This window comes from Tinamus guttatus, unplaced genomic scaffold, assembly GCF_059628265.1.
Source record: "Tinamus guttatus ecotype Peru unplaced genomic scaffold, ASM5962826v1 Tinamus_guttatus_pri_ptg000202l, whole genome shotgun sequence".
Classification (NCBI taxonomy): domain Eukaryota; kingdom Metazoa; phylum Chordata; class Aves; order Tinamiformes; family Tinamidae; genus Tinamus; species Tinamus guttatus.
The window spans coordinates 2275845-2288515 of NW_028288736.1; the positions used below are offsets into that span (position 1 = coordinate 2275845).

At 39.2% G+C, this 12671-nt stretch overlaps 2 protein-coding genes across 2 annotated transcripts in view; one reads left to right on the forward strand and one right to left on the reverse strand.

Moving 5' to 3' along the window:
• Positions 1 to 1519: 1519 nt before the first annotated feature.
• On the forward strand, positions 1520 to 8215 carry CASP6 (caspase 6). Its single transcript, XM_088524031.1, has 7 exons — positions 1520 to 1598; positions 2355 to 2397; positions 3542 to 3688; positions 4112 to 4188; positions 5026 to 5201; positions 6681 to 6831; positions 7447 to 8215. The coding sequence occupies exons 1-7, from the start codon at positions 1535 to 1537 to the stop codon at positions 7686 to 7688; spliced, it is 900 nt and encodes a 299-aa protein (XP_088380157.1). The 5' UTR covers positions 1520 to 1534; the 3' UTR covers positions 7689 to 8215.
• Positions 8216 to 9244: 1029 nt separating this feature from the next.
• The window catches only part of MCUB (mitochondrial calcium uniporter dominant negative subunit beta), a 35403-nt gene continuing 31976 nt past the window's right edge, over positions 9245 to 12671 (reverse strand). Inside the window, exons 9-11 of the mRNA XM_088524038.1 lie at positions 11672 to 11875; positions 10309 to 10425; positions 9245 to 9445 (exon numbers count right to left, since the gene is read on the reverse strand). Coding sequence (XP_088380164.1) covers positions 9368 to 9445; positions 10309 to 10425; positions 11672 to 11875 — 399 coding nt within the window. The 3' untranslated portion in view covers positions 9245 to 9367. The remainder of the gene's footprint in view (positions 9446 to 10308; positions 10426 to 11671; positions 11876 to 12671) is intronic.

Genomic DNA, 12671 nt, shown 5'->3' on the forward strand with positions numbered 1-12671 from the left:
GATCGCGCCCCGTTTCTGAGAGCAGGGCTGCAGGGAGGCGGCTGGGACACAGCTCGGAGCCTCCGGAAGCTCCCGCTTCTCTCCTAGGTCCTGACGCCCATGTCCATGGCTAAGCAGAAGGAAAACTTAGCAGAGAGAGGGAAAGACATGCTAGGTACCAGCCTAGCCAGCAGCTGGTGCATCTGCTGCAGACCCTGCCCGAGGGTCTGCACTGAACACTGTCCTTGTGGTGGGTTCCCCCCCAGGCGCTGCATGAGGCACTGAGGCGGCTGTGCACATAGTGAAACACCGCCGCACAAGGCCTCTTATGTGTTTGTATGTTCTACATTTGCAGCCCTTGGCACTCATTTTCATAAGAAGAAGCAATGCTGGCGCCCATAAAACACCCTTTTCTTCCTTGGCAGTAACTGCCAGCCTTTTTATTTTTTTGTTGTTGTTCCTCAGGATGGTTTTAGGCTTGTATCTCATTGTTCAGTTTGGTTCCTCATGTTTTCTCCAAGTCCAAGTCCAAGTCTCCATGGCCTTTGGCCAGAATGCCAGGTGTGTTATGAAGTGCAATTAAGAGATTAAAATGTATCCAGGGAAACATGTTCTATCAGATCCTACTGTGATCCAGTCAAAAGTACATGCCCTTTTTTTTTTTTTTTTCTCTTAACTCAATCCCTCTTCACAAGGTTTAAGACCTTAAACAGAAAATTCTCCATAAAGTACTTTTTTTTTTTTTTAAGGTTTAAATAGTATTATTTGAACAAAGCTGTGATATGGATATCGGCAATGAAAATCTAAGGACTGGAATTTGGCTAAACAAGATTAAAAGAGCAAGAAAAAATATGTTCTACCCTGTATCCTTAGGCCCTGCATAGTTAGGAATACTGTGTTTTTCTGTGTCCACAGGGCAGCATTTTCTGGCTAAAAATTTCAAAGACTATAATGTTTTTAAGGCCTGTTAGGTGTTTTTTTGTTTTTGTTTTAATTGAGGCAAAAGCATCAGCCACATTTTAACAATATAAGCATAAATGCAGTGTGAACTTAAACATACAAAGATTTCTGCTTCACATTAGAAAATGAGTCCCAAGCACAGAGGCTGTGTTTTATCCACACTTAACACTTCAGCACTTCTCCTGTCATTAGTGTGATCTACTTGTTACGTTTCCATCAAATGGAAATGGATTCTGTCATGTATCAGATCACTGCTGATACTTACGATAACTCCTAACAGCCAACAGTATGATGAGTACCTGCAAATATGCAGTTTACATATAAATAATGGCACTCATCCTTACAGGATTAAATTTCCGCGGAGTTGTACCTCTTGTCTTCTTTCTTATGGCAGCCTGTCGATAAGCTTCTGAAATCCATTCTAGATTTCTGAAAGTTTATTCTAACGTTGTTATAAGCTTTTCCTTTCTATCAGTATATATCTATCTTAGTTTGGTTTACAAGGCTTTAATCAGTTGTGAAAAACACAGAAGAAATAGCAAAAGGCAGAATCGTGCATATAAAATTGCAGGGAAATGCATGTGTGAATGTAACCATGTCTTCTCTTCTAATTGCAGGCCAAGTCCAGTTGGATAGTAGACCTGTATTAACCACCACAGGTACACTATATTACATAGTTTTTGTAACATGGCAGTTAGGTTTCCAGCAGCTGTAGTAGCAGCTGAGATCTTAAGCCCACTGAGATGTTTGAGTGTAAGAAATAATAGTTGAACCACTTGCAAGTCTTTGCTCTGATTATTCCCAGGACAAGCATGTTCCTACAGTGTCTACATGCATGTCATTCTGTTACTGGAGATACTAATGTGATCTACACAGTTTAGCAGAATAGGTGTAAAACTTGCATATTTTCAATTTTTGTTAGATACAAATACTGTTACAGTACCTGCTGTGACTTATATATGCTGCATCCAACTTTAAAGAGAATACTCAGTTTTGCAGTATTTGCATTACAGAAATAATTTTTAAAAAGTGTATTTTAAGATTATGTATGTAAAATCGTAACTACTGTTGAGTTAAAGAGACTCTGTTTAAATAAATACAGCCAGCTGGTACTTTACATATTCATAGATCAGGACTGCATGTACCTAATTTATATATATTACTTCCATACATCTCAGATTCTACAATACAGCTGTTGGAGTCATGACTTTTAAGAACAACTTCCAAAAGCTGTGCATGTAGATGAATGCTAATGAAACAGTTCAACCACAAATCTAATTACCTGAGTTGTGAACGAGCTTTTCTTTCGCACCAACAGCCAAATTATGTAGCTGAATGCACATGTTCACCTTGTTCAGTTTTAATGATTGATTGATTGATTTGGCAGCTAAATCACTTTTTGGTCTCTCTAACAGATGGAAATCAGAACATCACAGAAGTAGATGCACTTGCTAAAAGGTAAAGTTATGATGGCAATGAGAGAAGGCTGTGGTATGGCCAACAGTTCAGGGTTTTCTGGTGCTTCTTAAGCATGCAACTGAACTGTTCACTCAATTCGATTTACTTACCCACCGTGTCCCTAATTCTAGCTACACCAGATGTAGAGCTAGCCTTCTTTTCATGAGGCTATGTAGGGGATTGGAATGGGATTCGAGTCCTATTATGTAGGCAATGTCCAAAGACCATGACAAGACAACCAAGACAATGGGATAATGATTCCATAAATTTTTAACAGTCCACCTTAAAATAGTATTTAGCCCTAGAAAAACTACCCTTCTAGTTTTTACACCCTTCAAATATTTTAAGCCATTTCTCTGCCCAGGAAAGACACCAAAATGGAACATTCCACAGTAAAAAACAAACAAACGAAAAACATCCAGCAATATGACAAAATAACAGCTTTGCCTAGAACCAGATCTAGGGAAACAAGACCTGGACTGTCATTCTGTGCACATATAGCACTAGCTACTGCCAAAAACATTTCAGCTTCTTTTTGCTGCATTATAACCTCTGTCAACAGAAGCAGTAAGATTTTTGTCTACTTTTTCCCGCTAAATGCAGCCATGCTAAAGTCTGGAAAGGACCTTTTGAGTTCAAGAATGCAATCTGTAATGTGCTATCACAGTCCTCTGTGCTGCTTTTGTTCAGAACACAGAAAACAAAGCTCAGACATTTCCAAATATATATATATATATAATCCAACTATGCTATTAATAGTACTTAGCTAAATAGAAAACATGTAGATTTGTACCTGCATTTTAAACATACCTTTTTTCTATACCATTCTGTGTTTTATACTAATGAGACAGCCTCCTGGCAGGTGACAATACAGATTATTTTAGAGCAATTATTTAACTCTACCTGGCAGAGTCTAGTACACACCCAACACTTTATTTAATTGCTTTACGTGACCAAGAATTTCAAAAAGACCTAGTGATCAGGCTTTTTATGAAACATTACAGGTGGTAAGGTTCCATCTCCTGAAACTGCATCCTCATAGTCTCTAGTCAGTTATGAAGATCTCAGCTAGTGGGAGAACAGATAGGGAACTCAGTTAGCCATTAACTCACTTATTAAGAATGTTTTCTATCTCTGGCAACAGACACACACTTGACCCTGCAGAGCAATACAAAATGAACCACCAAAGAAGAGGAGTTGCATTAATTTTCAATCATGAGCACTTTTTTTGGCATTTAAGGCTGCCAGACAGACGCGGGACTAATGCAGACAAACAGAATCTGACACGCAGGTAAGAAACTTGGTTTCTCCAGAAAAGCTTAAGAAACATAACTTCAGAAACCTACTTCAAAGAAGCAATCGCCCAGATCCTAGGTGGAATTAGAGAACAAAACATGTTGCCAAGCTTGTATAGGCATTTATGTCTGCAAAGATGGCCACGATAAAAAAAGCTTCAAGTCCCATTCCTGTAAGCCACTGAAACTGCAAGTGCAAGTCTAATGGATTTCAATGAGTCCCAGACCTCTCTTCTGAAAAAGGTTCTAAACAACTTTAGGCATTACACCTGTACTTAAAGCTAGCCTGGATTTAAAGCCAAGTTTAGCTGTTTTATCATAAATAATCCCATTAGATACTTGTTCTCTCAAAATAAAAGCAACTGGCACACATAACTCAAGAAAAGATTTTTACTAATACTGATCTCTTTTGATGATAGTTTGAAAGACCTCGGATTTGAAGTCAGATGCTTTGATGACCTGAAAGCAGAAGATATGCTGGAGAAAATTTATAATGGTAGGAGACTATATATTGATTATGTGTAACCATTTGTAGCAGCAATTCCAGACATCTTACCACTGCATGTTCTATATGTTCATTCTAAAATCATTTTTGTGCAAGAGAGAATGTTTTAACATTCAAGGACTTAAAGGTTGGATTTCAGATTGCTTATTGCAATACAAATGAAGCTCAAAAGACTGAAAGAGCTGGGCCTGTTCAGCCTAGAAAAGAGAAGGCTGAGAGGAGACCTGATCAGTGTCTATAAGTACCCCAAGGGAGGGAGTGAGGAGGATGGTGCTGGCCTCTTTTCACTGGTGGCCACTGACAGAACTAGAGATAATGGCCGGAAACTGAAACACCAAAAGTTCCACAGGAACTTAAGGAAAAATTTCTTAACAGTGAGGGTGCCAGAGCACTGGAACAGGCTGCCCAGAGAGGTTGTGGAGTCTCCTTCTCTGGAGATCTTCAAAACCCGCTTGGACGCAGTCCTGTGCCACGTGCTCTAGGTGACCCTGTGTGTGCAGGGGGGTTGGACTAGATGACCTCTAGGGGTCCCTTCCAACCTTAAGCATTCGATGATTCCATGGAGAGAAGTATTCAAGTTGCCAAGAGCTGAATAAAGCTACCTGCAAGCAGAAGTTAGTAACATTCTCTTTTTTTAGCAGTAGTAGCCTGAACTCAACCACAGTGAATTATTGTACCTTCAGATCTCTGCAGTCTTAAAGCATCTTAAAGTAGAGTTCATTTGAAAAAAAGAACAGATTTGAGATTAGATGATATGTTGCAAATGTTTTATCTGTTTTAAGTCTTAAAGTTAGTATCAGTCAGCTAAATGCCACTTGACTATTTCAGCCTCTTCGGAGGACCACAGTGATGCCGACTGCTTTGTCTGTGTGATCCTGAGCCACGGTGAGGATGATCTTGTTTACGCATATGATGCCCAAATCAAAATTGAAACAATCACAAGCATGTTCAGAGGAGACAATTGCCAGACTCTGGTAGGAAAGCCTAAAATATTTATCATTCAGGTAAGATGTGTGTTTCTGAATTCGGCACAGAGAGTACTGATCTATATCATCTCTTTTGATGTAGAAGTCGGTTTTCCTGGAAAAACATCTTTCCAAAGGGAAAGTTTTCCATCCCCTTCTATCTTAAAGATATAAAAACTGTTCCTTAAGACATTTAGTTGTTTTGCTTTAACCTTTTGGTACACTCTAGCAGCATTTAGTACGACATAATTATACACAGAGCAACCAAAATCTCACCCGTGTCAGACCCATTGTCAGTATATGGCTTAATGGTACGGAAGATGTTAGGAAGACGTTATTGTCAATTTTTGGAGAAAGTGTGAATAGTCTCCGCTCAGTTTCTGCTCTTCACAACTTATACTGCTTAGGTTACACTTTAGAAAGCCATCAAACTTCCTCACTTTCTCTGTTTCCTTCCAGAAAAGCCCCTTTACTTGACACTTAAAAGAGTTTTTGTTGTTGTTGCTGGGTTTTGGTTCTGTTGCTGTCACCTACACTTAGCATCGCTGTAGCACTTAGAGAATCACTAGGGGTCCCATTGGCTCAGAAATTCTTCTTGTGCTCAGTGGTCAAATAAAGCCCATGTGTAACCTCCTGTTTCACTTCCTGGTTCATATGGTCACAGGATAATTCAGGCTAAAATCTGAGGTCTCTAGAGGTCTCTAGTCCAGATCCTGCTGAGGGTCAGCTGTCATGTCAGACTTGGGCTTTATCCAGGTTTCATTTGGCCAACTCAGATGGGAACCTGGCCTTCAGGACATTGTACAATTGCTACAATTTGTAGTAATTTATATAGCTAGGATTGTGCCTGAAAGCAGCCTTCTTCAAAGAATAAAAAGCCCCACACCTTTATGAATTACCATTTTCAAACAAAAGCTAACTTATGCACTACAACACTACAAAAATAAGCAGTAATCCATCTTTCATTATGATGCATTCAGCTCTGAAATTTTCTTAAATCATGTGTCCAAAGATGAAAACATTTACATATTTCAATAATGTATACATATAATAATATTCAGAAACATTTATCATATATAATCATCAAGAAGCAAACTTAGTTTGGTTCATAAGCTAACTTCACTTACAGCACAAAATAGTCATTTAGCGTTTGCCATTGCAAATCACAGAGGACACAGTGAAGTTCTGTCCTTACTGCTAATGAAAGAGAAGATTTTCAAGTTTCTCTCTTAGTGACAGCTCTTAAGTAATGCCTGTTAACCTCCTTTGTAGCTTTGAGTATGTTCTTACCTTCTTATCCTCCATGTATAGCCTTCCTGCAACATGGGCCTTTTCAGCCTGTTACTGATTTCTCATCAAAACAACAAAAAAATCCCAACTCCTTCAACTGTTAAAACATTCATCTGTACTAAAGAATTTTAGTAGCATAAAGTGATGATTGTGCTTCATCATCTCAGAGTTTTTTCTTTATAAATTCACCTTCACAGTAACAAGACATAATACTTTTCCCTCTGCTAGGCATGTCGAGGTGATAAACACGATGATCCAGTTACTTTTCGTGATTTAGTAGACAGTACAGAGGGTGAACCCGAGACTGAAGTGGATGCATCGGGTGTCTACACTCTGCCTGCTGGTGCAGACTTTCTCATGTGCTACTCTGTGGCACAAGGTAAAGTTGAAATATTTTACATATTTGTTTCTGATCTTTCCCTGTAACAGTTTTTTTTTCCTTTTTGCAGTCTAAACAAGCAGCAGAGTTCCACATTCTGTTTTGCATGCCTGATTACTAACCATGTTTACTCTAGTAAACAGCCACATACGTTAAGAAAAGAAAGTGAAAATAAACCATCAAAACTTCAGAAATGTTATCTTCACAGCCTTGTTGCGGCACCATCCTCTTTTCCAGGACTGTAGTATTCTGCTATGTTTAAATTTCCCTGTACTATATGGCTGTCTGCCCTGGCCCAGAATGCATCTCGACTCTGCTCCCATCTGCTCTCTTGTAATTTGCAGGAATAATCCTGTGGCCAATGAGCTGTCACTGCCCCAGTCAGTATTCCTTTTGACTGAACCAGAGATCTAAGGGAGCTCAAAGCCATTTCATTTGCACAATTTCCTTCAAACCTGTGTAACTGACCAAATATATTGTCAGTTATGCCCATTAATACCACCACTGACTGCACTTACGGATGAAGCTAGCAAGCAGTAGATCTCATGAATATTCTTCAAGTGGAATGACTATTCTTTTAGCTGAATATAATTTTATATTCCTATTCTACAATAGGGTACTACTCTCACCGTGACACTGTGTATGGCTCCTGGTACGTTCAAGATTTGTGTGAGGCACTTAAAAAGCACGGCTCTTCCTTGGAGATCTCGGAACTTCTCACTGTTGTTAACAGGACAGTGTCTCATCGCACTGTAGACAGGTGTAGAGATAGCAGTTTAATAGGAAAGAAACAGATTCCTTGTTTTGCTTCGATGTTAACTAAAAAGCTGTATTTTCTTCCCAAATCTAACAGTTAAAATTACTGGTTAATGGTCACTGCAGAAAATGGAAGAAATGTGATCTTAATTCAAGGAAACTAATACTGTGCTTCTTCTGAAGTCTGTTTTTTCAAATCTTGAAAATTATTCTACAGGATTATTTGCAAAAACACTAGGATCAAACTTGATATTTTTATACATTATTCTACAAAAATCTTAAAGTGATTTTAAACTTGATGGTACAGCTTTATTCATCTCAGGCAATTTGAGGAATGCTGATTGGTGCAAGACCAACAGAGGTGCTCAGATTTTATTAAAATAAACTTGTTCAAAGATTTTTCTTGACTCTCATATAATTATGGTGCATTTTACTATTTCAAAAACCTTTTAAATGCTGCATTCTTGCTCCAGTAGCTTCCCCAGTTTACAAGAGATAGATACAGACTTTTGTAGAGCATTTTATGAATACCTAGACAGTCTTGGTTTTGATACATTCTAAACTTGAGTGTCCACCTTTACATTTCTGTAATTTATTGAGCTTTTCAGCCACAACTTTTCTATATTTCTCCAAGAAGACAAATATACTAGTTGAGTACCATTGCTGAATTGAAACAAGCCCCATGAGAAATGGCTTCTTTTTGCTTGCACTTCATTTATATTCAAGGTGTAATTAAAGCTTGCTGGTGCTTTGCACCCTTGGAATTAACACAAGCACTAGCAAACCAAGACTACATAAGGCTTGCTTTTAGCATTAACTTGAACATATTTTGGCTTCAACTACATTCCTTGTCAGGACTAAGTTAGCAGCGAAAGCTAAAGCAAATCACTTTCAGTATCACTTACAACTGCCCTGGACATCTCTTGGATTACTCCCCAAAGTACGGCATATGCAGACGTTCCACTTGCTGTTGGATTGGCCTCTCTTTGCCCTTGACCCCAGACAAGTTCATTTCACTGGTCACCATAGGATGTTTCCAGTTGTTACTGTAGAAGCATCAGTAATTTAGATCATGCTCAACAGAAGCAAGTACTTCTTTATTAGTTAACACACACAACAGTTTTACATTATTGATGCATATGCTTAGCTCTGGGGCTTGACGGAGAACTCAAATAGAGAATAATATCATAATGCAAATTTCCTGAGTATAAAATTATTGATTTACTTAGTCTGCTTTACTTAAATCCTTCTATATATCATGCTCTAAGTCACAGGTGTTAAATCTCATTATGGTTTCATTTATGCTTTGTAGGAATCATGTATATTTGACAGTTTTGATAATTTTTCAATAAAATGAAAGTGTAAAGCAAAATTTACAGTAAATGAGTTTGATATTTCTTAGCTTTCTAACAATATTTACTTGAAAAAAGCTTAGAGGACCATATTTCAGATTCAAGTCTAGCCCACTAGTGGTGTTATGCCAATAAGATGAGAGCACAGAGCAGGGGAAAAGGAAGCTATCACTTTGTAGGAATTTTTCGGAACTACTGCTGTGCTATAGCAAATGGTCCTTAAAAGACAGTCCTCGTTCTCAAATGTTCCCTTAGTTTCAGCAGCTTCTTCATATATTTAAAAAAAAAACCCAAGAGATCAAATAATTTTTATATATATTTACTGTAACTTTCAAAACTACAGTGGTCAAAAAACAATTTTCAAGAATAATAAATGCTCATAACATTTTTGAAAGGACAAAACAGTTATTTATAGGAAAAAAAAAAAATCAATCCTTGTCATTGATTTGCTGGATTGGAAGCCTCAGCTGTAGTGGTTGGCGTAGACGCCTCAGCGACTCCTCAGCCTGTCAGCACAAAAGAGTGAGATACATTTAGGCCATTCAGCCAGTTTCCAGATAGCAGAGTGTGTCCTATTGTCCCCACCCCACAGAAATTACAAGATTCCTACTCACAGGCCACAGCAACAAACTATAACTTTTTGCCCTATGTGATTTAGCATATAATACCTTAAGCAACAGTCTTGAACAAAAATTAATAGTAGCTTCAATTTTAAGGAGACATTAAGCACGCGGTTGGACACGGAGTGCGGAGGCAGGACAAGGGAAGGAGAACTGGGGGTGGAGTGAGTGAAGGTTTGCCTTCCTTGTCCCTTCTCTGCTGAGGGCCACACTGTTTCTCCCAGGCTTGCCCAGCAACTTTACAGAACACGGGAGACTGCACAGAAGCCCAAGCACCTTGCCTCAGGCCTCCTGCCCCAAGCACCAGCATTAAGCTGTCAAAAGCCAAACTTGTCACAACAGTCTCCTTGCAAGGTAGGGAGACTGTATTACCACAGCAGTGCAGCAAACATGCTGTTTTTGAAAGCAGCACAGCTACTCTATTAAAAGAGCTGAAGATGCAAATACTAAGCAAGCAAAAATATGCAAAATATTTACATATGCAAAAAATGGACATGTATGACTGACAATGTGACTTATTTTTCAATGAAATTTATGAAGGTCTCTTTCTGATGATCTGCTACAGCTGTGTGTATGTCAGTGACAAACATACCATATGGTTATTTAAGCAGCTGAAACTGGTTAGTAAGTAATAAGCAGTTCTGAGTATAAGTAACTAACCTTAAAGTCAGTTTTCTATTAACCTAAGTGTTTACTGAGAAGTCATAGCTTAGGGGCCATCTCATTATTTAAGGACTTGATGTAAATACCTCTGCTAGGTCTTCTTTTAGCTTATTGTATTGTTGCACGTTGAACCGCTGGCTTTTGGATTTCCGATAGAAGTAGTGGAGGAACTGTCTGTCTTTAGCATGTGGGTAAATGTAGTCCTGGTAGAGAAAGCAGGGAACATTGTTGAAGTTAGCAAGAAAAATGGGCAGGTGCCAGCAGCTTACGTGTACGAAAGTTTTCAACAGAAACTTAGCCTGTTTCTGGAGCTAACCTAGTTTAACAGATACTTGGAGAATATGCTCAGTCTGAAGGAATTTTCAACCATGATAAAGGCCCATCTTGATTTTCATGACTGGAGCCATCTGAATGAATGGAAGTGACTTTCCAAGGAGTCAGAGAAAGCTCAACTGCTATTTCTCAGAGATATATTTAAAAAGTGTTCAATAGGTGCACTGTTGGCTGTTCAAAAAAGCCACAAAGTGATCTCTATTTCTACACAAAAAGTAGGAATGCCTTAGCCCTTCTTAAAAATCAGTAAGGAGTAAAACTTGCATTCAGAGCTGCCTGTTCATAACCATGTCACCTCTTTTTACTAAATGAATCTGACGTCTCGAGTTCTACTTTGGCATTACGGAAGCCAGTGTTGGTCATTCTTTTGCATAGCTCCCTAACAAAAAAACTTTGCATAACTCAAAGCTCACCATGAAGGTGTCCATTTTGTGAACAGAGGACACAGCTAATACAGGGAAAATTCTCTAAGCAATACATGATTCCAGGACTAGTCTGCATTCTGCAGTTCAGTGAGAATCTACTTTTTATGTTACTCAGCATTTTGTTTTCTTAACAACACCCAATTCTCCCCATACTTCAGCTGTCACAGATTTGCCTCCATTCCTTCGAAGTGAAGGAAGAGTATTCAGGCTATGGAGAAACAGCACAAAATAAGGTAGATGTATTTCAATACTGCAATTGCCAGATTTCTTGCCAGTTTGCCCCTCTGAACTGCTTGTATGTGAACTCCAGCAAATGAAAGAAGTGGTTTGCTTCCTGATCATGAGCACTAAAGCAGTGCTCATGAACCTCCGCAGCACTGCTACTTGCTCTCTCTTGACAGCAATGGGCAAAGTGCTAATTCGATTTCAAAGTGATCTGGAGAAGTTAAAATAAAAGGGCACATTCCGCTCATCAGTTTTGATTTGCTATGTTACAAAATCTACGGCAGTTCTGCAGTTCACATAGAATAGCACCTGCCTTGATTTCACACAGTGCACAGCCATGTTAAAGAACAACCAAGTGCCCCTCTGATGGCAAGGCTACTGATTTACTTTCTTCATAGCCCAAGCACTGTGATTTTCGTAGTCAATCTTTTACAATATTCCAGACATACACAGAAGGAGGACTTACCTGTTTAGTTAGAACAAAATAAGCATAAAAAGCCATGGCACTCCCATAAGTGATGAAGTAGGTGACTGGCTCCATGATATCCCAGGAATAGACCCACCATGTGAGCCACGCCAAGGCTCCCCCTTGTGTCGACATCAGAGCTAAGCCCACCCAGAGAAGCCTGGAGGTCTTTGCATCTGCACTGTCTGCGATTCTGTCTTTCATCTAAGGAAAAGAAACAAGAAACCTGTTAGACAGAATATGACTGCAACTCATAAGCAGCTTTTCAGCTATGTTCTCTGTTGCTGGGCCAAATCCTTTTGTCGGGGCTTTCCTCTTACCTAACCACCCAGCCAAGAAAAGATGACTGAAGTCCAAAGGCATCAGGTAAATCCTAGCTGTTGTGCCCCAGGAGATATTGCTGTTAATCTCGCCTTCCCACTATTAGAGATTTACATCTCCTGGATTTCCTTTTATCATTCAAGGCAGTCCTGGTTAATGCTTTCCGAGCCTGGTCCTCACAAAGCAGGTCTGAAGCCAACAGTAGCAAGGAAAAGTTGTTCATCCCATCAGGCTCTTTCCAGCTTTTTCCCCTCATGCTGAGTTAGCGTAGCCTTTCCTAAAACATATTTCGTATCTTCCTTTCTTGCATTACAGCAAACTCTCGTCCAAACAATTTGGCTGCTCTGGTGATCACAGAAAACCCTAGCCAAAGCTATAGATGATTTCTACCTGTTTGTTGTTCCCCCACCACTTCTGTAAATGGTATTTAGAACTGATGCAGCAAAAGGTAGACTCGCTCCTAACCCTTGCTAGAAAAAGGCTTGTTCATCACGGTTTTTCTAGTTCTCTGGTTTCTACCTGAGGAACGTGCACAGCAAGGAGGAGATGAATTGAGCTGAAAATAATCATGTATTTGAAAAGACTCTCATTTACCTGACAAATATAGGAAACACACCCTATCCATTCATGCTCATCTTTTCATATGACAAAAGCCATTATTGCTGAAAAGAAACACTTT